At 37.4% G+C, this 24,474-nt stretch overlaps 1 protein-coding gene across 1 annotated transcript in view; it reads right to left on the reverse strand.

Annotated features, from left to right (window-relative positions):
• LOC140239334 (uncharacterized) overlaps positions 1-24,474 on the reverse strand; it is a 165,676-nt gene that overhangs the window by 114,504 nt on the left and 26,698 nt on the right. Inside the window, exon 2 of the mRNA XM_072319213.1 lies at positions 16,630-16,865. Within this exon, the coding sequence (XP_072175314.1) occupies positions 16,630-16,830 (201 nt within the window). The 5' untranslated portion in view covers positions 16,831-16,865. The remainder of the gene's footprint in view (positions 1-16,629; positions 16,866-24,474) is intronic.

The following is a 24,474-nucleotide window of genomic DNA, read 5'->3' on the forward strand; positions in this document are numbered from 1 at the left end:
TCTAAACCTTTTACACATTGCTGGAGCATGTAGCTTGAAAGAAGAAAAAAATGAAAACCAAATTTTGATTTCTTCAATCCTTCCAGATATTCAAAAAAGCAGTTAACCCAGTTTCTTGACCATTGTAGACAACAAGAAATACTCAAGGCATACGTCAAGTTCGTTGCTACTAAATAACAACACAAGATGGAGACAGTCGGATTTCAAATAGTGGTATGCTTTGCTAGGTTTCAGTGGTGTATGGATGTTTTGTAAAGGTCCCTCTACATTTAGTAACAAAGTGAAGAATAAGCAGGAAATATTGTTCATTGTAGTTGAACATCTCTGCTCGATGAGTAACTTGGAAGTATTTTTTTTTTCATGAAAGTCAGAATTCTCTGGTTTGACTTTAAAACCTTTTTTGAGGACTGTGAGAAAACCATGGTTCACTTGACCCTCAATCTAGTCACCTTGACCCCAATCAGATGATAAAACCAGACTCACACACACACACACATTGTACACAGGCACATAGACTACAAACACAACCTCACACAAAACAACACATGTGGGAAGTATTTCCAAATTTTGCCCACTCCTTTGCCTAGGCTTGGCTCCAAAGACCATGCCAGCACGGTATACAGTAGAACAAATATAGCAATGGATTTCTTTCTTTTTTTTTTATATCACCAAGTGCACTAAATAATCATAATTTATTTCTTTGTATTTCAGGTTTAATTCTAGTCTCTTGCCCAACCATACACAGGAGGTTGGCATTATTTTCTTGTCTACCTTGATTTGCATAATGGTTCTATGCATGATAAGAGGGAAGGGTGTAAATATCATCATAGTGGTCATTCCCACACTTATACTTTGAAATCAAAATAAGTGAGAATTATTGTCCATACGTCCATAATGATGCTATCAACCACCCCAGCTGTATGAGCACACAGTTTGATAGACAGCCCAGATGGTCAAACATCAACCTCTGTGTAATCAACTACAGACAAATAGATCTTTATCCTCAACATATCACACTGCCTCAAACCCTACAATTACTGCACAGTTACCTTGAAACAGCAGAAGAAAAAAGATTCATACATCTGATTGATATTACTCTTGTAGTGTAAGTTTTTTTTGGTGGGAAAAAAAAACAAAAAACTTCAAGAAGTCTACATTGGGCAGACTAACTCACACAGAAGCTGTGGGTAGGAGTAGTGGGTGATAAAACTGTACATGAGATATTCCCACTACTGCTTTGTGATTTCACACTGATAATATTTCCAGAGTGCCTGCTAGAGGTTTAGTAAGTCTGCAAATATGTAGCGTAATTACTAGAGTTTGCGAACCCTTAGCATTGACTCATACAAAGTCTACATGAAGGTAGAGCTTGTAAATAAAAGAGAGATCCATATCCCACACATACTGTACAGTATATCCAAAAAAAAAGTTACAATCAAATTTCCGCATTGATAACACCCGATATGATTAAACTGTCTAAACGCTACTTCAGGGCCTTAAAATATAACATCTTAGCTCTATATAGCAGAAAACCCCATTCAATTTGGTTAAGCGGTCACAGAGAAATGTGATAAGTTGCAAAGCAAGTCATGAGTCTGATTCTTCCAAGTTTAGCACATTGATGCTTTTGTGTGTGAATACAATAGACAGAACTTGGAGGGAAGAGATTCTTGACATCCTCTACAAAATTCCTCATTTCTCTTTGACAACTAAAGCAAATTGAATGTGGTTTTCTGTAAGATGTGGGCAATGAGTTATAGTTTCATACCCTGAATTTGCATTTGGATTGATTCACTGTTTTTAAAGATATCATTGCGGAGGGTCCCGTTGTAATTTTTTTGGGACATACGGTATAGGCCAAAATCATTGTCGTTGTTGTTGTTCTTCTTCTTCTTTGTAATCTATCAAAAGAGAGTCACACTCTTTGATCTAATCAGCTATATTTTGTCTAGCTTGGTGACATAGTTTTTACTTCCCTGGTTTTATTGTAATATTTAAGGCCAGCGGCTTGCAAGCTGAAGTTGAATGCCAACAGAACATAAGTTTCATTTGCAATATATTCAACGCATGAATCATAACAGGTTTTCATTCAAGAAAATTGGTGTGCAACAGAGATGGATACTTTAATCTTGTGCTCCTACTAGAAATAAAAACTGCATCTAAAAAAAAGCATTTCTCATTATCCTTTTATCACAAATAATTGTAGTTTGGTTCAGCTTCTTAAAAATTTGTACATTAGATGATTTAAAATCAAAGCAGTTTATTCAAAGCTGCAATTCTGTAAAAAGTAGCTGTTTAGTAAAAAAAACAAAAAACAAAAAACAAAACAAACACACACACACACACAAAACACACACAAAAAAAAAACAAATAGGCCTTATCATAATCATAATCAAAAATTAAAAAAAAAATAATCCTTTTCTTTCTCTGGTAAATTTTGCTTTACAAGGGCCACAGAACTAGTACCACTAACACTCAGGTGAAGAAAGATGTTAAGGTATACAAAGGTCAAGAACCCCCTTTGAAGGAATTAAAGTATCACATAAAAACATTATCAAAGAAAAACTGAAAATATTTCCAAGAAGCCACAAAAATGTTATTTCATCAACAATGGAAGAGACCAGTACAGGATGATAATGAATTCCAGAGCTATGACTGTACGTCAGCGAAGGTCAAAACAATACTAACAGCCCTATTCTTTGAGACCCCATCTGCCTTTGTAGTCAGAATGAATCAAATTGATATTGATTTGATCCTCATTTATAAGATATGAACTAGTCTGTGACACAGACTTTTTGTACACCACGATTGACATGTTTGTTTGCTTTTCCTTGCAATTCAGTCTCTACTACACTTTCAAAAAAACACACAAAAATGTTATTTACCTTTCTATCATTTTTAAAGAATACATAGCTTACCAAAATTTTTAAATACCTTTATTAATTTTAATATTTTTCTCCCCAAGAGCATAAGGTGAAGGTACACATAAAGGAATCTCGTGCTGTAACTGATCAAAACTTGTACTGATTTTGTACACTGTACTCATTAACAGTCACCTTCCCTAGTATTTTGGTCAGGTGATTTGTGTATTAACACCTTGCAATGACCTTCACCACATACAGTAACTCTCTATAATCAGGGTACATAATGGGCTAAATATGGTCTGATTTTGTAGACTAGCAAACAGCTGTCTGGTAGCTGGGTTGGATGCTAAAGATGGCTGCATTCCCAAGATTAATCACTGGTCCAAGATGAGATCCAAGGCTGATAACTGTCTCCTCCACATGTCAAAATGAGATACAAACATTTAATATTTATATCACGAACTACAATTAAAGGATACATATGAAGTTTGTACATAACATGACAAAAATTTGCTCTCCTCAAGCAAATCAATATGTCAAAAATATCCAGCATGAATATGGAAATGTCTTGATAGTACAACTTATTTGTTCTTGAAATCATACCAAGATATGTCAAAAATATCCAGCATGAATATGGAAATGTCTTGATAGTACAACTTATTTGTTCTTGAAATCATACCAAGATTTTAACTACAAAGCCAAATGTTGTGGATACAGTCCTACCCTTAAGGGTATAATTTACCATTTGCACATGAAACAAAAACCTAGCATTATTGCTTTAAAATAGTTCAGAATGTGAGTTAGAGATAGAAACAATCACTGTAAAAATTTGAATCCTTATAATCGATATCAAATATTGATACATATACAAAATGTGAACAATAGTTATAACAAAAATGCTTCCAGACTAAACCATCTACAGTTACAGTTTAATGACAAAAATACCGATATCTCCCTAAATTTTAGGCTTTATTGCGAAAATGTTATATGGTAGGATGTTTTGTGATACAACAGACCTACATGTACACAATGTCATATGCATCAAATGCGACATCTTGAACATTTTCTAAATCACTGCTCCCAAAGGTAAACAGGACCTTTGATATCAATGTACACATCCATGTAACTAGCCCACACAGTTGTCAAATACTGTAATATTGCAACAAATTTCATTTTTATTTTAAAATTAAAAGGGGCATCCAATGTTTGTTTTATACTTTGGATACACCACTGAGGATTAGAGGGAGACTGACACACAATGGGAATGCCAAAAATTAATCATTCATGTCACATCAATTTCAGGGTTTGTCTGTCTTTTTCAGAAAGAATTAATGTATTTTCCAGAAGACATTTCCAGAATGCCTTTGAAATATAAAACATTAACAAAATTTGAAGTAAAACTTGACAGGTTGCTCAATGAATTTCCACTGCACAAAGAATATTACTTTATCATAAGTCATTTCTCACAAATTAAAAAGTAGAATAATTCCTGCAAAATGCTGGTATTCACATCACATTCATTAATATGTTAAAGTGCAAAATAGTCACCAGCACTAATACTGTTTTGTAATAAAACAAGAATTACTACATATATGTAGATAGGGCCTATGAATTACACTCAAAGTTGGAGAGATCTGCAAGACCCCATATAGCAGTACTGTACTTTCGTATGCCCCTAGTGAAACTATCCCATACGATGCATACATTCACTGTTCAACAAATCTCAGAAATTGAACATATATGCATAGTTCACACAGACAGAACTCTATTTACATTGGCAAACACACAAAACTGTGATTGAAAGACTTTATGTATACACAGTCTTCCTGTGAATATACAAGTAACTTGATGTGACTCAACTTAAAAGGTAAATATACTCTATAAATCAATGAGCATGCCTCCATTCTATAGCACAAATAGAGAGTGAGCAATGGACAGCATTGGTTTGACCGCACAAAGAAAAAAGAATGATGGTGATGAAAAAGTTTGATGCTGATAAATAGTGATCTAGAGCTAATATTACTACACGCCTGACCAACAAGTCTTAAAATATACCATAGTATAAATTATTGGCTGTGTCATAGTGCACATAGATTGTGATATAGTGAAAGTATATTGCCACCGTCCTGCTGGATGTTACAGAATGGTCAACTTACGAGGGACTCAGTAGCCGTGTCTTCGCTGTCCATTGTCTTCTCGCCTTCCAGACACCTTGACATGAGTTTATCTCCTGGCAAACACTCACTCAAAGTGCTTCATTGAGTTCATCATTGACATAAACTCTGTCCTACAGGTTTGCCACAGCACAAAAATGCAATTTCTGCATAAATTTCACCAACATGTCACATAAAATCCAGTAATAACATAAGAGTGAACTACACAGTGATTTTGTTGTGTTTTTCTGGGCTGAACAAGAGTTGGAAAGCCCATTGAACGACTATAGGACTATCAGGTATTAACCTTTGTCTATGCATGGTCTATGTCAGGCCACACAAAGTGGAATACAGTTACAGTCAAAATGACACCCGATATCGGATTAACCCACACTTGGTGTGTACCAGCATAACATGAAGAACTATTAGTCTTGCTCATAAACTTCCTGAGCATGTCGACACATTTCATATTTTTCTGCATTTCATATTATAAAGATTAAACCTACATAGAACCTTACTTATTACCTACCAGTATATTTCAAACAATGTCCATACCTGATTAAAAGCATAACATCATGTGGTTGAAGAACACACAATACAAAGGGATCGTTTGATAGCACAAAGTAAAGTACACTCTTCCTGTGAAAGAAATAAGAATGTCCAAATGGAAACTAAAAGTTGATATCTGTAGACTATATTTCCTTTCAGTTGTAGCACCCAATCAAATCTTGTGTCCGGGTGTAAAAGTCCTAAACAACAATTGAACTGACCAAAGATTTTGCCACGATTGGTGGAAAGTACATACATTATCATCACTCCAGTGATTCATTATATTTTAGGGCACTATGCACATACCTACATAAAAAAGGTACATTCCCCCAGGACAATTAATCCATTGAGAAAGAGCTGATTTTGCTACGAGACACATTTCCCATAGACACCTACCAAAGTATACTCGTGACCAGTCTCGAACAGGCCTAGGATTTCTAGGAGACACAACACTTGAGGACTGTGTTATAAATACCAGAATGCAATCTGTCCAGCTACATGTAGGAAAAGATCGCAGACACACATTTGAACTTGCTTTTCTGTAACTTTATCCACTGAGAGTAACTCTTTAACAAGACAAAACCTTTTTACAATCTATAATCATAACAGAGCATGTGACAAGAACCACCACAGTTTAATACTCTACAAAAGGTGTTTGCTTGCAGACTGCAATGCATAGTGCAATAATGTACGACAACCCCAAGTATTCAGAGACAATGCACAGTATAATTTTTGTGCAGATTCTATAGGGGGTTCACACATACACTATATTAGTGGTTTACAAAAGTCAAGTTTTGTAACCCGCTAGCAAACACAAGTTTTTGGCACATGTGGACAAAAAAAAAACAAACAACAAAAAAACAGAAAATTAGCGCAATCAGCAGCATGATCCTAAACCCGAGAAATCTTGCTCTTATTTCTGAATTAGCACGCTAACTTGCCCCGATGGTACATGTGAAAGGTCGGGTTTAGAAACTCAAGTTTTTATATCCCATCATGGAAAGCGAACATCACAACAGCGTGCACTCCAAACCACTGGTTGAGGCACAAGGACAATAGTTTCATCGATTCATCGGTCAGCAATTGGCGGGTTATTTCTGTACGTATGAACGGTTGCAAAAAAATCGAGTTTCCGAGCGCAATCTGTAGCCCACTCATTTAGAGCGTCTGAACGGTTGCAAAAAAACTCAAGCCTTGGAGAGTGCTCGGTAACCTGCTATTTTGTACATGTGAATGCGGCTTAAGAGGACAACAAAGTTCATATAAATGTCATAAACATAGTTTGATTTCCATCTAATCTTGATCCTGATTAAAATCAAACGGGTGGGTATACTACTTGCACTACATTGGCATACAGTGAAATAAGAAAAACAGACTCGAGTACAAACCAAGTTAAAAGGCATCTAGGGTTTAAACTTTGTATTATTAGCCAGTTACCTAGACCTTGACTCTTTACACTTTGATATTTAAAACAACTTCAAATAAAAAATCCAATACACTTTGGATACATCAGGCTTTTGGTTCTTTATATCTTTCTCTTCGTTTTTTTACAAGAAGTCACAATGCTGAAACTACACTGTGCCTGAAAACTATCAAAATGCTTTATTCAAATGAAAACAAACAAACAAACAGCAGACATATTGGCTGGTTCGTAACAGTCCCATGAAATATATGATTCACGATACATATTACAAAATGAAACCCAAAGGATCCGCCTTATTAAAAAGAAGAGTGATAAAACAAGAAAAAGAAAGAAAGAAAGAGAGAGAGAGAAGGAGAGGGAGATACTATACTTTACCTTATTGATATATGAACAGTTTCACTCAAAACAATGATGTAGGATAAACAATGATTACAGACCTTTACATAGTGTATTGATATATGAACAGTTTCTCTCAAAACAATAATGTAGGATAAACAATGATTACAGACCTTTAATATCAAGATATTTGTAGCCTGCCCTTTTTGATTGATTTTGGCTTCAAAGGACTGTCCCCCTTGAATCTTACAATGTACATGTGGTCTGCAATTATTGCTATTCTTACCCCCCCCCCCTTCTAAAATGTAATCAAATCTGCTTGTCAAGATTGCTTTTTCCTGAAGTTTTAATCTCCAGAATATCATTCGAAACAAATTAGATTACAGTACAGAACTACCTCAAGTGCATGGCTCCATTGATTTGACATTATTTCATATAATTGCTCACAATCAAAAGTCTTCTCCAATGAGCAAATTATAAATTGAATTGAATTGAATTGAATTGAAATGAAAAGGTGTTTAATTCATCAATATCCATCGCAGCCCGTAGGCTAAATTACAGACATTGTTAACAAATGATCATGAATACATTAAAAATACTCACAAAATACAGTGTAGCAATGAAAAAGAAAAATGCATAGAACAACAAAGGGTCAATCTTATTCATCTTAACCATTGCACAATGAAAAATAAAAAGAAATTATAATTCAAAAATCTTTCCTGATTTCTCTTTTCATTAAAAATTGTATCAAAATCAAACACACAGGTCGAATTAAGGTACTTACAATGTAAATATTGAATCTTTTAGCTTACTTAATTACATTAAAAAACTCACATTTACCTGGGTCAACAGTTGAATTTTCACATAGTCATGGTTCCATTACTGAGTTATAATGCAAGACTTCTAAAAAAAAATACAGGTTGTAGATGTATCATGGATTTCATAAACAAATGAAGGCATTACAAAAATAAGCAATACTAAATATATGCTGAGGAGATCCCTAGGAAACAAAAGGGCCAGGAGTATAATCCTGATTACAGACATTCTCAGTATAACTATTATTGTAGAGGCAATTTTAGCAAGTCTAATTTTTCGCGAATCGGGACTTCCCAACAATTTTGCAAATGGTTAAATTGATGAACGGAGAAATGTATGCAGGCATGTTACATTAATGTCAGGATCAGAGGTAATATTTCCGTGTGTTGTTAAAAAAATGAATAGCACCCATCTCATGAAATCCACTAAAAGAAGGACTTTGCAAAATATAAGCCGTATACATTAGGCCCCCTATATCATAAGTAGACATATATAGGCCTATATTACATATAACCATAGAAGTATATAAGATGTCCATACTATCCCTCTTTATATATGGTATGCATTATATTTGTGTGTGTGTACAACACAGGCCTATGTACAAACACTTCGTATCCCTTAGCGATATAATGTGAATTAACAAACCTTGCTCTTGGAGAAGAAGGAACTCCGCGTTGCCGTTCTACTATCCATGGTGGAGTCAGTCTGTGTTTATATCCCAATAAAAAGAATCCCAGGTTTGGGTGGAATAGGGTGATCAAAAACCAGGAAATAATTGAAGCAAACACGATTTATCCTGCTAAGTTCTTAGTTCTTTCACCAGCCATGCAGAAAACACACAGGTTGAGGGATTAATCCAGATTGGTGGTAGAGATATCTTCCCCTCAGGTAGGATAATCCGTAACAGTTGGTAGAATCCTAATATTCTAATATTGGATGGACGTAACAGGTGAATACCTGTGATCCCTAGTTATGAAACCTCTGTACATCAGTGGCCAGTTCATTCACCGAGGTAGAAAAGATAGCAACATTACCAGTATTCCAGTAAGATGAGCAAAAGCCAATTCACAATTCACTTTCCTTCCTTTGCTTGGAATCGACTTCAAATCACTGATGTCACGGCCGAGTGGAAAGAACTCCTGACCCATACATCCCTCTCGGTTATTTCTCTCCCTCAAAACTAATTTGGTTTGGGGGAAAAGAGTTGACTCACTTTTGATGCAACCCCTCCCAAAAGACCGGAAAAAAAATGATCTTGAGGTTGCGAGAGCGAGAGGGCAAGAGAGCCTCCGGAGAGAGAGCTGGAATGGCAGAGATGTGTGAAACATACATCAACAATCACCCTTTTAACACTGACAACTTGCGATCAAAACCGCAGGAACGAGCATACATCCAAATTGAAACGAAAAAGGGGGGCGGATGAAATTCCTGAATGCCAGTGAAAAAAGCCCATCTGTGAGTGGGCAAGTTTTGATGGTTGTGGATGGGATTTTATCCTCTTGTGCTGCAGGCGTAATACTGGGTGCAGTCAGACTACTCAGAAAAGACAGAAAAAAATACAAGTCCAAGTTCACAAAGTACACTACTCCCTCATAGCTGATATCGGAAGAGCACAATCCCAGCCGAGCCGCAGAGAAGAAAACAGACGAGATCTTGCGCTTTGGGAATTTTGCCACTCGTATGAGCACCTCTCCCTAGACTGTGGGCTTCAAGAATTGGTGGATAGACCCTCTCCCATCAGGGTGTGTGTGTGTGTGTGTGTGTGTGCTGGAACCAGCACAGAGGTTGCTGTGGTTGGCTTCCTATGAACACTAGGGGAGCTGGTCCAAGAAGCCCTATTGGACTAATCATGTGTGTGCGTGAGTGTGTGTGTGTAGGTAATGTCTATGCCTTCGAGTATGTATGCCTATGAGTTGTACTATCCCCTAGAAGTAAACATTGACTAGGAAAAGCAGTTCTCAATGCATTTGTGAGTGTGTGTGTGTGTGTGTGTGCACAGATCTCAGATTACTCTTTACACACACAGGTGTGTGTGCATGTGTGTGTGTGTGTGTGTGTGTGTGTGTGTGTGTGTGTGCATGTGCGTGAAGGGGTGGGACAGAATGCCCTGAAAGGGAGCAATTGGGGTGGGGTCATTTACACTTGCAGAGATTCACAGTATAATACATAGCACAAAGCTTTGTAAGGGTCTCCAATGTTTAAACTGTAAACAAGTGGAAATTGAGGCTTTCTCTCCTTTTTAACTTTTCAGTACATAGCCTAGTCTCGCTAATTTACAACCAAGAATAAAGTAAAAATGCATGATTTTAACACATTGTGCAAGCAAGCAACACCACCAGGACAATTCCACTGTTCAGTTCAGGAGCATAACATTATGGAAAGATATGAGATTAAAACAACACAATGTTGAAGGCCTATATAAAAATTCTCTGACAAGTTATAATCTACAGACCCCTGACATTTACTATGGGAGTCAGAATAGAATGTAGGCCTACATGACATTCATATCTGTTTCATTACAACTCATGAAGAAAGAAATAAATGTCACTATTAAATGTACATAAGGACAGACAAATAAGACAGAGATGGAATCAACAGAGAGATAAAAACTCCTGAGTAGATGATTTAATAGATAGAAAGTGAGATTTATGGGTGGATAGACAAACAGTCTTATGAGTTGTTAAAATTTATAGAAAGCAGCATTCAAGCTTTCGGGATGCATGCATGTATTGAAGAGATTACATTCTGTGCTTCAGTGATGTAGGTCTTACAATCTGAAAAGACAGTCTGAAAACATTGCATGAATATCATAAATGGGAAGATACAAGATGCCTATTAAAAATACTTGTATGTATACTGATATATCACATCATAGGAGGTAAAAATAACTGAGAAAAACATACTTTATTATGGAGAAAAGTAACTCTTATGTTTACTCAGCATACACTGCTCTGTACATTTAGCCATTTCTAGCACCAGCCTACTTGACCCAGATCTCAATATTTCCCATCAACATTTGGCACTAAAGCAAGAAAAGATTATTTATGACTAAAGGTCTGGCAACAGCACAAGTCATATACACAAAATTAGCTTAGCTCACTCTTGCTCTGTTTTCTTGTTGTGACTGATTAACCCATTGAGGACAGACTGATTTTGCTACATAGTACAACACGCATTTCCCATAGACACCTGCCCAAATATAGGCCTACTCGGGACTCGTCCTCAACGGGTTAAGGTTGCAAAATGTATGCGTGGGGTTGTATCTCGATTCATTTTTTTTTTATACAAAGAACATGTGATGTTTTTGCTCCTCATTTAATCACACCATTGCAATTCTCACATTGCAAGTTGTTCTTTTCACATCATACATGCATCTGTGGCTCTTCAAAAGCTCAGGAGAGTCAAAACCACCTGTAAAAAAAAAAAAAAAAAAAAAAAAAAACTGTCATTGTCTTTCTGGTATGGGTTCAAAAATGTCAACAGGTAAAACATCACCTGTAAGATGTTTGGAAAAAGAGATATAATTGTTATGAGAATCTGCTCTACGCAACATAGATAGTCTACATTGATATGCTACCAGCCACTATTGGGTGCATTCACACTGGAATTACCGTGCTACTAAATACCATGGTAAATTGTTGACTCAGCTCTCAATGGCAAACCATGATATACCACTACCATGGTAATTCACTTGGTACTGTTCTCATTTACCAAATACTATGGTATTTCTGGTGAGCATTACGCATGCACATATGATTCAGCACGCCGTACACCGGGGCACCGTTGTAACCCGGGGTACCGCGTTTTATAGCGCCATCTCATGCGTATCCAGGCAAAGTCGTCGCAATGAACTAGCACCATAGGTGTTTTTCGAAGTAATTTCTAGCACCACACCATTTTGTAAACATCATCTACCGTGACTTTTATTTTCAGAAAAAAAAAAAAATCACCGAAAGCCCAGAAAATTCACCCCCAAATCAACTGTATTTCTTCAAAATTTGATCATGGGGGCTGCCATCTTTATAATCTTCTACGCGTGCGCGAATGGTCGATAATAAGAGATGAAATGCGAAAGAAAAAGGTTCAGAGCAGAAAATAATTATCAGTTGCATACATTGATTGTTGCATAATCACAAATAAGAAAATATTTTTGTGCATAATAATACTAAAATAATACTAAAAAATATTTTGACACATTTTTTGGTAAGCCAGGGTACAGCGCTGAAAAAAAAATAATTAATTCAACAAAATGGCGAATTTTCATTTGGTACCCCAGGGTACCAAATATTGCATCATATCTCCAACAGGGAAAATGCACAAAGTTTGTTTTTAAAAAGTCATGTGAGAAATATACCACTGTATGATGGTTGGTTTTACATGACACAATTCACTCTCAAATTATGCATGCAAATTTCATGCCAAGTTTGAATGATCACACTAAATACCTCAGTACTCGCAATGTATTGTTTGTAGGGTATTTTGCAGTGTATTTTAAATATATTCATATTACAGAATAAAGTGTGAAATACTGTCAGTGTGAATGCACTCATCCTTGACTTCCACAGTCTAAACTTTCTGCTGTTATCAGTCTCTAACACAGAGAGAGTTTCAAACTACAATATCTAACTTTGAAGAAACTAGTTAAATCCAGAGATAGTGGCGCTGTTTTTTTTTTTTTTTTTTTTTTTTTTTTGTTACATACATTCAAAGAGGAGAATCTTTTTACCCCTCCCAGGAAGCAATTCATTTGGTCTAGGAAGAAAATTCAAACTCACTAATACCACTTGCCCCGCCCTAGATATAACAAGGATTGGGAACATTCTGACAAATTTGCCTCATATCACCAGAAAACAGACATTTTGGCCCAAGACCAGGACACACCCCTGAGTGACAAAGTTTTTCTTTCTCAGAGCTGGGGATTTGCATATCCTGATCCACTATCACTGTCAAAACTCAAGCCAGGCATGCCAGGGTGGTTAGGAAAGGGATGTTCAGGCTGTGTTGATTTTGTCAGAGAAACTTCAGCTTTGAAGAAACTTCAGCTTTAAAGAAACTAGCTTTGAAGAAACTTCAATTTCTGAGTGCTTGCTGAAACGCTAACAGGGAGGATAGGTGTGTGCATCCGACCCACATGCCAGCATGTTCTTTGGACAGAGTTTGCAAGATCAAGATCTAGTTTCACGCCCTGGCTTATGAGAGCAACACAACACCATTTCTGTGTCATTGGCTTGTGAGCAAAGTGCTATCAAGATCATTTTATCCAAAACCATAAAGGGGATAAATTCTGGAGGTAGACATTTCACCATAGCTTCACAGACTCCTGATCTTAAACTTGCTTTTTAGAGGCTAATAATCACATGACAAATCACAGGATTCAGAAGCATATTTGAGGTATGACAAGATCTTGTTATGTTTACTGGGACAGATACTATCACACAAGTCCTCAATTTCTATCTATCCATCATATATCAATCAGTCGATTCAAGAAGTATTCTGTTGCACCATTAAGAAAATATGCCTTACTGGGAATACATGCACCACTAGGAATATATGCACCGCTGGAAATATATGCACTGCTGGAAATATATGCACCACTAGGAATATATGCATCCCGAGGAATAAATGCACTTCTTGGAATACATGCAATGCTAAGAAGTATCATGCATTGCTAGGAATAAATGCACCTCTAGGAATATATGCACCTCCAATAATATATGCACCGCTGGGAATATATGCACCACTAAGAATATATGCACCCTCTCACATGATGAGAAAGACAGCAAGGTAAGATGTTTCCTTCTCAAGCCAGGAACAGAGCTTGGCTACAAATGAAGGTTGCAGCTGTCGTAGAATCGACTTCAGAAAGCAGCTGATCATGTGAAATAGTCTGCCTTGGCGACATAATGTACATAGCAAAAAAATTACTAGAGAGATTTCTCAAGGAACACGTACAAAACTTTTGGCTCAGAAATATATCACATTAGCCTTGCTAGTCCAATGCAAAAACTCTAATCATAGTACCATGGAGATAATCCATTTCATCAGAACATTACCAAAGCCACAAAAATTGTACATGACTTATATGTCGTATTCCTGGCTAGTAAGGGTAAGACTAAAACACCTGCTGACATCAATCAAAGAAGACATGAAAGGTTTACCTTTCTTTTATAACATTGGTCTCTTTCATTTTCTTTCTCATCAACTGGTACTGTAGTATGGAAACTTCAAGGAATGGCACCTACATATTAAACTACACAAAGCAGATTCAAAGGAATAATCCAGTTCATTTCTCAAGAGTTTGAGGAATTATGGCTCTCATCCTTCCCACTGGTTGTACTCTAACAAGACAGACAAACAGACAAATGAGTAGATACTACAAAACCAGAAATATTCACACCATGAAACTTTCATGATTTGGAGCCGACAGCCTTTTTTGTGGCATGAAACTTGCAAATTGCCACTGGCATTCAATGCAACTGTGTAAAAAAAAAAATAATAATAATAAAATAAGATAAAATAAAAATGTTTGCATGCATCTTACTTTCACTAATCTTGGCTCCTGGTGAAATTCACAAAAGTTTTATGCAAGTGAAATTTGTTTTTATAGTATCCTGAGAATGGGATGCCTCCAGCAGCCTTGAGAGATAGAGGATTAAAACAATTCAACATCTCACTGTGAACTGACAACTATTGGATCTCCTTTAGATTTTAGTTTTGTCACTACTTGTATGAGTAGAACATGCCTGTATTAATCAACATACTTAGCAAATCAAGCATTTGAGGTCTAAATAGCAGGACTTTGCTTAGGAAATATAGAAGGGTATGACTTAAATATAAAATTTCATTGTACTCAAGTGATTCAATGATAGTCTCACCTTTGAGAGAAACTATATTTACAGATTGTGAATATATTTTTTGAAAGTATGTCATGATGCTATTTTCTACAGCATTTTCAAGAAAGTATAGGTGTTGGTAACTTATCATAACATCCTAGTCACTGATTAATAGGAAAGAATCTATTGAAAAGCAACACGTGTCCTCAAAGAAAGATGTGGATCAGCATCTTTATTTCACAGCAATTAACAGTCCCACAGGAAGAAAACAATCACAGTCCTACACCAGAGACAATCTAGTGCCCCTTTACAAGACTTCCATGCCTTTTTGTTTGGGTCAAAGATCATGGTTGTCATGGCAATCTGCCCCAGACAAAGCTCACTCCTGCACGTCCTCTTTTATTGCACTGTCACAACATGAAGGTGAAGCTCTGAAAGAAGATCGACTACTTGAGGATGGTAGGAGGATAAAGGGTGCAAAGGTGAAGGAGTTCACCCAACGCTGAGTGAGCAAAGACATCCAGGAACCAATCACACAATATCATCACAGGGAAGCTTGTGAATTATATCAAGAGTCTTGCTTACAATTTACATTTGTTTTCGGCATAATACCACAATTAATCTGCAAGAAGAGTGGAGACTGTGACACATATATCATCCAACAGCCAGCTAATTCAGGTGTAGGTTACACCATTTTTCCAAGAGGGTCTCACATTCCAAACAGGTTTATTTTCATCACAGGAGAGAAAGACAGGTCTGGAATGAAGACTAGGCACTCCCAAACTTGTTCATCACTCTCAGCAACCAGGAAAACAGACAGACAGATGGACAGTAGACACATTGCTTTTTATTCCCATTTGCACTTCTCCTCCCTAATCGAGACGTTGACCTAATAATGACAAAAACTCAATACCAGGAATATCGATAATGCACACTGATGATAATGCAGAGTATGATGATGATGATAATGGTAGTAACGATAGTACAGGTAAAGATGAGGATTTATGATGATGATGAAGATAATGGCAAAGATGATGGCAATGATGAGTTAGTGATTGTGATGATGGTGGTGGTGGTGGTGGTGGTGGTGGTGGTGGTGGTGATGGTGGTGGTGATGGTGGTGATGATGGTGGTGATGATGGTGGTGATGGTGATGATGGTGGTGATGATGGTGGTGATGATGGTGGTGATGATGATGATGATGGTGGTGATGATGATGATGGTGGTGATGATGATGATGGTGGTGGTGATGGTGATGATGATGGTGGTAATGATGATGATGGTGGTGATGATGATGATGGTGGTGGTGATGATGATGATGGTGGTGGTGATGGTGGTGATGGTGATGATGATGGTGGTGATGATGATGATGATGGTGGTGATGGTGATGATGTTGGTGATGATGATGATGATGGTGGTTATAGTATTGATTATGACAATAGTGTAGACACTGATAAAACTATGATATTGTGTTTTTACAATACCAATGTTTTTTGGGTTTTTTTAATAGGTCATCATGAGAATAAATAGCAACAGAATGAAAATATAAATTAATACCACTCAACAAATTTCCCTTTGAGTAAAGTGGTTTCTTAAGCACTTCTAAAGAACAGGAGTATTGGGACGGAAATTAAGTATTTGAAGAATGTACCCACCTTGGCCTTTTTGACTTTCTTCATTGACGCCCTGAGACGCCTCCACTCAGGTTGGGTCATCCCGAGCTGGGACACGTCATCTTGCTGGACATAGGTCAAGTGGTCTAGGGCGGTCACTCCCAGCTTGTTGACGAACTCCTGGTGGTACTGCTGGAGATCGAGTTCGTCCAGGAAGTCATAGAGGGGGCTTTCGTATGGCATGCTGTCAGCACAGCGCTAGCCAGTCACATCGTAGTCTGTATAGAGGGAGTAAGTATACATGCATGAATAGTTACATCATCTATACAGAAATTAATATCGATGGGTATGCATCCTTTTTAGAGCTTGGACACAGACCAAACAGAACTAAAGGTTTCTAGGGAGAAAAACATCTTTGATGGAAAAAAATCAAGAAATATGCTCATTTTGATAAAAAGGATAACATTTCAGGACTACACTGAAGTTTAATAAGTTTGACACACAAAAAAAAAAAATCTTGCTAAAATTTACAATTAGTCCTGTTTGTATGAAAAAAAAATGTTTTAGATGGTGGCCTTCTGGAAAAAAAAAACAACAACAAATGAAAATACATAGCTTTTCATGGCACTGTGGCATTTACAATCTCAAGTCAAAAAAAAAAAAAAAAAAAAAAAAACCCTGATTGAAGACAGGAGTAGTAATATTTTTTCGTTACTTGTGGAATAAAACACATGGCAGACAGCAATGATCTAGAAAAGGGATCTTATATCTCTAATTATATTTCAGTATTCTGGAAAAACTACACATTTATTGACATGCAAGTGATCACTCTGAAATAATGACATTGTACTGATAATCATAACAGTGTGAAATGTGCCACAAAATATACTTCATCAACACACAGTAAGCGATACGAAGAGATGCCTCTTCAGTCCTCAGCTAAACACACAAGAATTCAGAATAGTGAAACATGAACACTAGAGGGAGCTCTACCACTTTACACATCCTCACTCCATTGAATGATTGAGAGTAACAGAGTGCTGGGGAAAAAGCTCAACCTTGATTGTCATTCTTTTACAGCATAACAGGATTCACTAGAAGTGTACGTATACAAACATGCCAACATCTTACTCTGTGTTTCCTTCTAATGCCTTCATTTGAAAAGTCAGTTTATAAAATGTCTTGTAACAATTTAAGTAGAGTTTACCTTTCTTGGTTTTGAAATGATATCCCACTTGATAAAGTCTTGTTGCCTGATCACGAGTTCAATCAAATGCCTACAAATGAATCTGATATCATATCATGAATTCATGTTATATCCGCTGAATCCTAACACTCTAAATATAACCATTATCTCTCAAATCTGACACTCATCTTTATATTCTTTATGAAAAAAAAGTCGCACATACTAAACTTATTTGAAATCAGTCAAATAAGGGTATAGTTTTTCACGCGTTGTTCACATTTATATTTAATAGTACAGTACCCCACCCGCTTTGAAATGCGTTCAAAGGAAACATGGTTCTATCTTTCCAGAAAGATAAAATACAGTCTTATAGATAATACAGCACATGACACATGCAGCTCTGACATAACAGCTGCATGCATCAATACCCATGAAATTCAGTCCAGTATTAAACATCATGGGGGCTAGAAAAGAATGACCACCTTGAAGCTTTCTTCAGAGAGTACTCTGATTAATCCTGACATTACAAAAGAGGTCTTAGTGAGGTTAACCACAATTTCCTCATGATGCTACACCCTTTTCTCACATGCCTTCTTGAGATTAACACAGCATGCTACACTACAAGAAGATTATCCCTTTAAATGGTCAAACAATAACACCTACAGTCAGTTCTAGCCAAACAAACCAACCTCAAGCCATGATGTAACTATACTCCCTCTACAAAGATGGAGCTCTAGATCTCCAAATCTTAAAGAAATCTAGACATTTTATGGTGAATTTTCTGTTAAATTATATCCAACTTCATGTATGGATTTGAACGAGTTACATGCAACATTGCAACAATCAACACAAGTTAACGTTGCTGTTACGATACTGATTTCAGCTGGAGATTGAATCAGCCCCATTTCTTCAAATTTACAAACTTTCTACATAGAAACCTGATAGCTTTCCTCCATCCTTGCTGTTATTTATTCAAAGAGTACATTGTAAGCCTACATGTACATTGTAATGACTTCAATACGTCATCATACAGTGTATTCAAGATGAAATTTTAATCAATTTGTACGTGTGTGTGTGTGTGTGTGTGTGTGTGTGTGTTTGTAAACGTGTGACACATCATCGCCGGTCACACGAACCGACGAATCACTCGATTTTGGGTCAAATTTTCGATTTTGAGATTTTCAATCATTTCGATAGTAGATATTCCATACTACATATTCTGAAATTCTCAGTGTGTAATTCGGTGTAATTTTTACGTAGTTATCACTTTTGTAGAAGTATGTAATTCCATTTGTGAATATTATTTGTTTTCCCCATAGACGCGTGTGTTAAACAATCAGGCGATTCGACGGTTCGGTGACCGCGCGTACTAGTACGCGCGGTTAGGGTTAGGGTTGCATTCATGCCAGGATCAAAGTTAACATTTTTGTGCGTACTAGTACGCGCGGTCACCGAACCGACGAATCAGTGCGCATTGACTTGCGTGTAATTTTTGAGATTCAACAGCTCATTGACCGCGCGCACAGTGCGCGTACTATGTAATACATGTGTTGACAATGACAACGTTCAATGTACATGTACATATGGACACACATGGAAAATGACAGCGTTCTTTGCAGACCGAAAATACATGCATGCAGCTCTTTGACGATTTCCCGCTTATTTGTTTACAATACAATTCGATAAAAACTTCACAAGTTAGAGCAAGAGTTGAAGTCTGATGTACTACAAAAATAATTTGAAATTATAGACATGAAAGTGTAGCAACCATAAGTCAAAAATGGGTTAACTTCAAATGCGATTTTCTCGAATTGTCATTCTTACGCAAACCTGAGGGATTCGTCGGTTCGTGTGACCGGCGACGACATGTACATGACACTCCAAAAAACAATGAATTAGACCCTAATACTTATCACTGTGGAGCACAGTGATGAACACAGAAATCTACACATGTATGTTGCATTCATGCCGGGATCAAAGTTAATATTTTTGTGTGTTCTAAAATTCATCAATAGCACCCAACAAATACAGTACTCTATTTAAGTTTGTTTCTTTCTTTCTTTCTTTTTTCCATCTGAGAAGATGGCTAGATAGCCCATATTGAGCTGCACTAGCTGGTCTTCCATGGGGCCCTGTTGGATGTGAGGCGGGACCCCTTCACCAGGTTCAATGTGCACACGCTGCCCTTTGCGATGAATGGATGAGGTAGGATCTTTTCCTTGCATGAGATGTGACTTTCTCAAACAAGGAACCTCCAGTTTACCTCCTATCCAAGAGACAGAGAGTTTTTGCCTCTTAGTACAGGGGAAGGTAGATTACACAAAACATTGCTCAGTGATCGAACCCCGGTAATTTGGATATGGAGGCAGACGCACTACCAACTACAGCCAAATCACCGCAAGTCACACAACTCAAACAAAACTTGACCAAAAAAAAAACTTAACAAAAAAAACTGACATCAGCAAAACACTTTCAACTACAAAACAAACAGTAAACTGCACTATTAAAAAGGGGTATGCTATTAGAAATTCTGCGAATCATCCAGTCAATGCATTCTTATTTCTAATTTAAGTCTATTCAGACTAGGCTATTACATGAATGACATTCAGTCCTTCATAATAATTTCCAATATTATTATTCTTAGTCATTGCAAACATTCAACACAGGAAGAGGCACACTTCACTGCCATTGCAAACCAGTCCCAAATACACCCACTGCTCCTGTCACAGTTTCAGCAGTTGACAAGTTTAAAACACTGCTCAGAATTCTTGCAAATATTTATATCTGAATGTTTGGATTACTGTGTCTCAACCTTCTACAAACACAGAAAGGAAATACATTTGTAGGACGTCATCCAAAGAAAGCAGATTTCACTACTACAGACGAACGTTACTGAGGACTGTATGCAAGACATGTTTTTTTGTACTTGTAAATCCGCCATGTATACACTTAATTTGTATGCCGCTGAGCATGCAAACAATATCATTAAAAATTCCATAACTGAGTTAGAGGTGAGAGGCGAAGAGAGGACTTTCCCATGGGTTACACTTTCTCCTCCACTCCGCCCCCAAAAAGGAGGGCCCAGCATGACGCCTTTCTGTAGGTTAACTTCAAGAGCTTAGCCATACTTCTCAGATCTCACGGATTTGATTTACAGCAGCACAAGGCAGAAGGAATACAGCTGGCAGGTATGAAATACTGCAGTCCACCTCTTCACGAATGGCTCCCTTTTCTCTGACTAAAGTCACTACTTGTTTGAGGGTTACTAAATGGGGAGAGGGGATGGGGAGGGGAGGGGAAGGGAAGGGAAGGGGAAGGGAAGGGGGAGGATGAGGGTTAAGGGGGAAGGGAGGGAGCAGTTTGTCTCTCAAACAGTGGTTCCTTACAGACCCTTCATCGCCGTAGTAGCATGGAGATACCATGGAGTGGAAAGGCTAGCAAGAATCTGATACTGTATATTCAGAAATCCCTTTAACAGATTAATATGCAGCATACACACAGTTGAAATATCTCACCTGAACATTCAAACATTACCGATGATCGTACATTTCTGTGTACATATTTGCCGACAGGCAGTTCTCTTCAAGCAGGCCTACACCAGTCACAATTTTTTAAATGTCCCATGGTGGGCAACAAATGAAAATCAACTCAATCAGGCTAACCTTCTCTCCCAATGAAACTGGATCTTTAACTTCTTTTTTATGGGATAAGAAGGGGAAAGGAGAGGGGGAAAGGGCAGTCCACCTCAAGAGAGGGGAAAAAACACAACTTTGAACAAGCTCACATTCATTATACACCAACCCGCTACATGCAGATATGGTCTTTTCTATATTACCAACCTCAAATGGCTACATTTCACAAGTATCCAAACCCATTCTTTCCCACTAAATAACCTGGATATAGAGCAGCCCCTAATAATATGCACCCCTAGGGAAGAGTAATTAGGGGTTAGCCAGATAGCCACCACTCTCCCCTCTTTCCTGCAGGTGAAAAGTCCAGAGTGCGAAGACCTTTTTTTTTCATCTACTGCTCCCTGCCATAGGCAATCTGAAAATTGATTCTAGCAATCTGATTCACACCCAACAAAAGCTGATAACTGAATAAGTACATGACAATGGAGTAGCCATTTATACGGTGGCATGTGCAAAAATACCCATTGCAGAATTTCAGTCATCGTGTAAACACAACAGTTCATACATAAATAGAGGTAACTATACTAGTACAGAGCTCCACTACATCTTTTTGTCTGGGGGGGGGGGGTATTGCTTTTTTGCACTTCAGACACTCTGTGTACAATAGTGACTGTATTAATACTCTATTCTCGAAACAATCTGCATACTCATGATGATGAAAGATTGTGATCCGCATACAAAATCTTTGAATAGTGATTTACTTTGGGGTGGGGAAAGTACATTATTTACATTTGATTTTTTTAAAAATCAAATGCAAAATATAACGGGGATTCCACAAAAATTCACTTTTCTAGCATACTGAAAGAGCACTCGTCTAACCACTTTCAAGAAGCAGGGGGATAATTGATACCCTTATGTATCAAGTTGATGGAATGTGTAATTTTCATGAAAAAAAAAAATTTGCGGAATTTCCTTTATATTTTCTTTATCTTGCTGTCCACACATGATGTCATAATCTCTAGTAGTCTCCTTATCCAGCAGTTCCAACACCAAAGCTTTAAAAATTAGTTACTTTTGCATTGATTGCCCGATTTTCCTCAAACTTTCACTGATGTGTTCTCCTTATGTTGCTGCTTTCACTCAATCCACATTTGTCTAACTGGGTTTTGGTTTTTGTTGTCTTATTCTAGTGCTGCATTTTGGGAGGAAGTCAATTTTACTCCACAAGATGAAGACAGCTGAAAGCTGAAAGTAAAAGTGACACAGTTTAAACTGAAGGAGGTACCTCCATGATTCAAAAGGCACATCAAAATACTGAACACTTCAAAGACTGCCAACATCTGTTGGGCTTCAAACTGTCCAAGTCTCTTTCAAATGTTATTCTAGTCAGTCTCATCTTTGATTTCACCCTGGGTGACAGGCTGAACACAGTAGCGGCTGACAAAATAACACTTCCTGGCATTTCTGAAGTGGGTTTTTATCTCAATCCCACACAAATAAGCCAAAGCTGAAGTAGCATGAAGGAAACTGCACTCGCTGTACAGGAATATATTTTGGTTTTCCCACAATGAACAACCAAGGACATCTAAAGGAAAAAAAAAATGTTTCTCCCTGGAGTTATATCTCCTTTGAATACAAAACACAACAACAACAAACAAACAAACAAACAAGCAGAATTGCATTATTGGTATAGTCCACTGGAAATGTATGTAGTGGCCATTTTGATATATCTTGGTATTACTAACATCATATGATATTATATGAAAAAGCCATTGACGTCATCTAAATTCCATGACTGTATTGTTTACTTGAATATCCAGTATAAGTTTATGAACATGGAGTATGAGAGTTTATTTACTCTACAAAAATTATGAGGACCAGTTATGAGAAGGCAAGACAGTAACATGAAAATGAAATAATTTGAGAGTCTTACTCATTGACTATACAGGAATACTGACATCCAAAAGATCTGAGCTTTCATATCAAGCACTCAGTGATTTTAGATTAAATTTGTCACTTATTTCACAACTTTTCGAAACAGAACTTGAAACTACTGCTAATATATTCTCACTCTTACTACAAATGAGGTTTCCCTAATAGTGGTGTCTGTACTGTATGTATCAAACCAAAATGATGCATTGAATAAACTATTACTGTAACCTTCAGTGAGATAAATTGACCTTCTGACATTCACTTTCAGTATTGGGAGATGCAATCAGGCTTGGCATAATTTCCTGGCATTTAGACTCCATCTCTTCTCCCTAAGTATCCCCCGTAATAGGCAGGATACACACAAGTTCACTGCCTACCAACGATTGACACTAGTCTACAGTTTCAGACATTGGCCAATACATTCACTGTATACACTGATCCAATCCTCATGCACATTTTACATATAAGTGGAGGACCTAATTATATGTTATCCACCTGATCACTCAAATATTACTCTCTTGTGTTATTATGTCTGACACATTCTGTTGTATCAAATGTTAGAAGAAGTTCCAAGACATCGCAACAAAGAAAGAACTGAAAATATCACAATAGAGCAAACTTGAAAGCTTTCTGAGTGTGAGACTGCTTGGAAAGGAGAGAAGAATGGCTGCAAAGTCTAGACTATAAGAGAGATGTAAGACATCTCATCTGCCTGACCAACCCTAACATCATTTCTATTCATCTTCACATATCATAGACAGAGCATGATGAATACTAGTGAAGAGAGAACCTCTCATTAGGAGGGGGGGGGGGGTAAAAAACTTGGGGCGGGGCCATCATAGCACACCACGTGGGCAGCGATGTGGCACATTCACCAGTCAGACATGATGCCTGTAGGCTGTAGAACATTAGCATTGTGCTGACATTTCTAATTTCTAACTCCCTTAACTCTCTCAGATCCATTTCTTTGAAATGATACCGACATCTTGTGCCATTCAGCTGTCAGCGATAATGAAGGAGTTAACTGCTTACAAAGCTCATGTGACTAGGGAGAGTATTACACAGGGCTGCTGCAAGTACATCAGTACACTTGATATGCACTGCTGATTCAGGTACTTTGGAGCATGAATTAAAGAG

The sequence above is a fragment of the Diadema setosum genome, chromosome 15 (genome assembly GCF_964275005.1).
Source record: "Diadema setosum chromosome 15, eeDiaSeto1, whole genome shotgun sequence".
Taxonomy (NCBI): domain Eukaryota; kingdom Metazoa; phylum Echinodermata; class Echinoidea; order Diadematoida; family Diadematidae; genus Diadema; species Diadema setosum.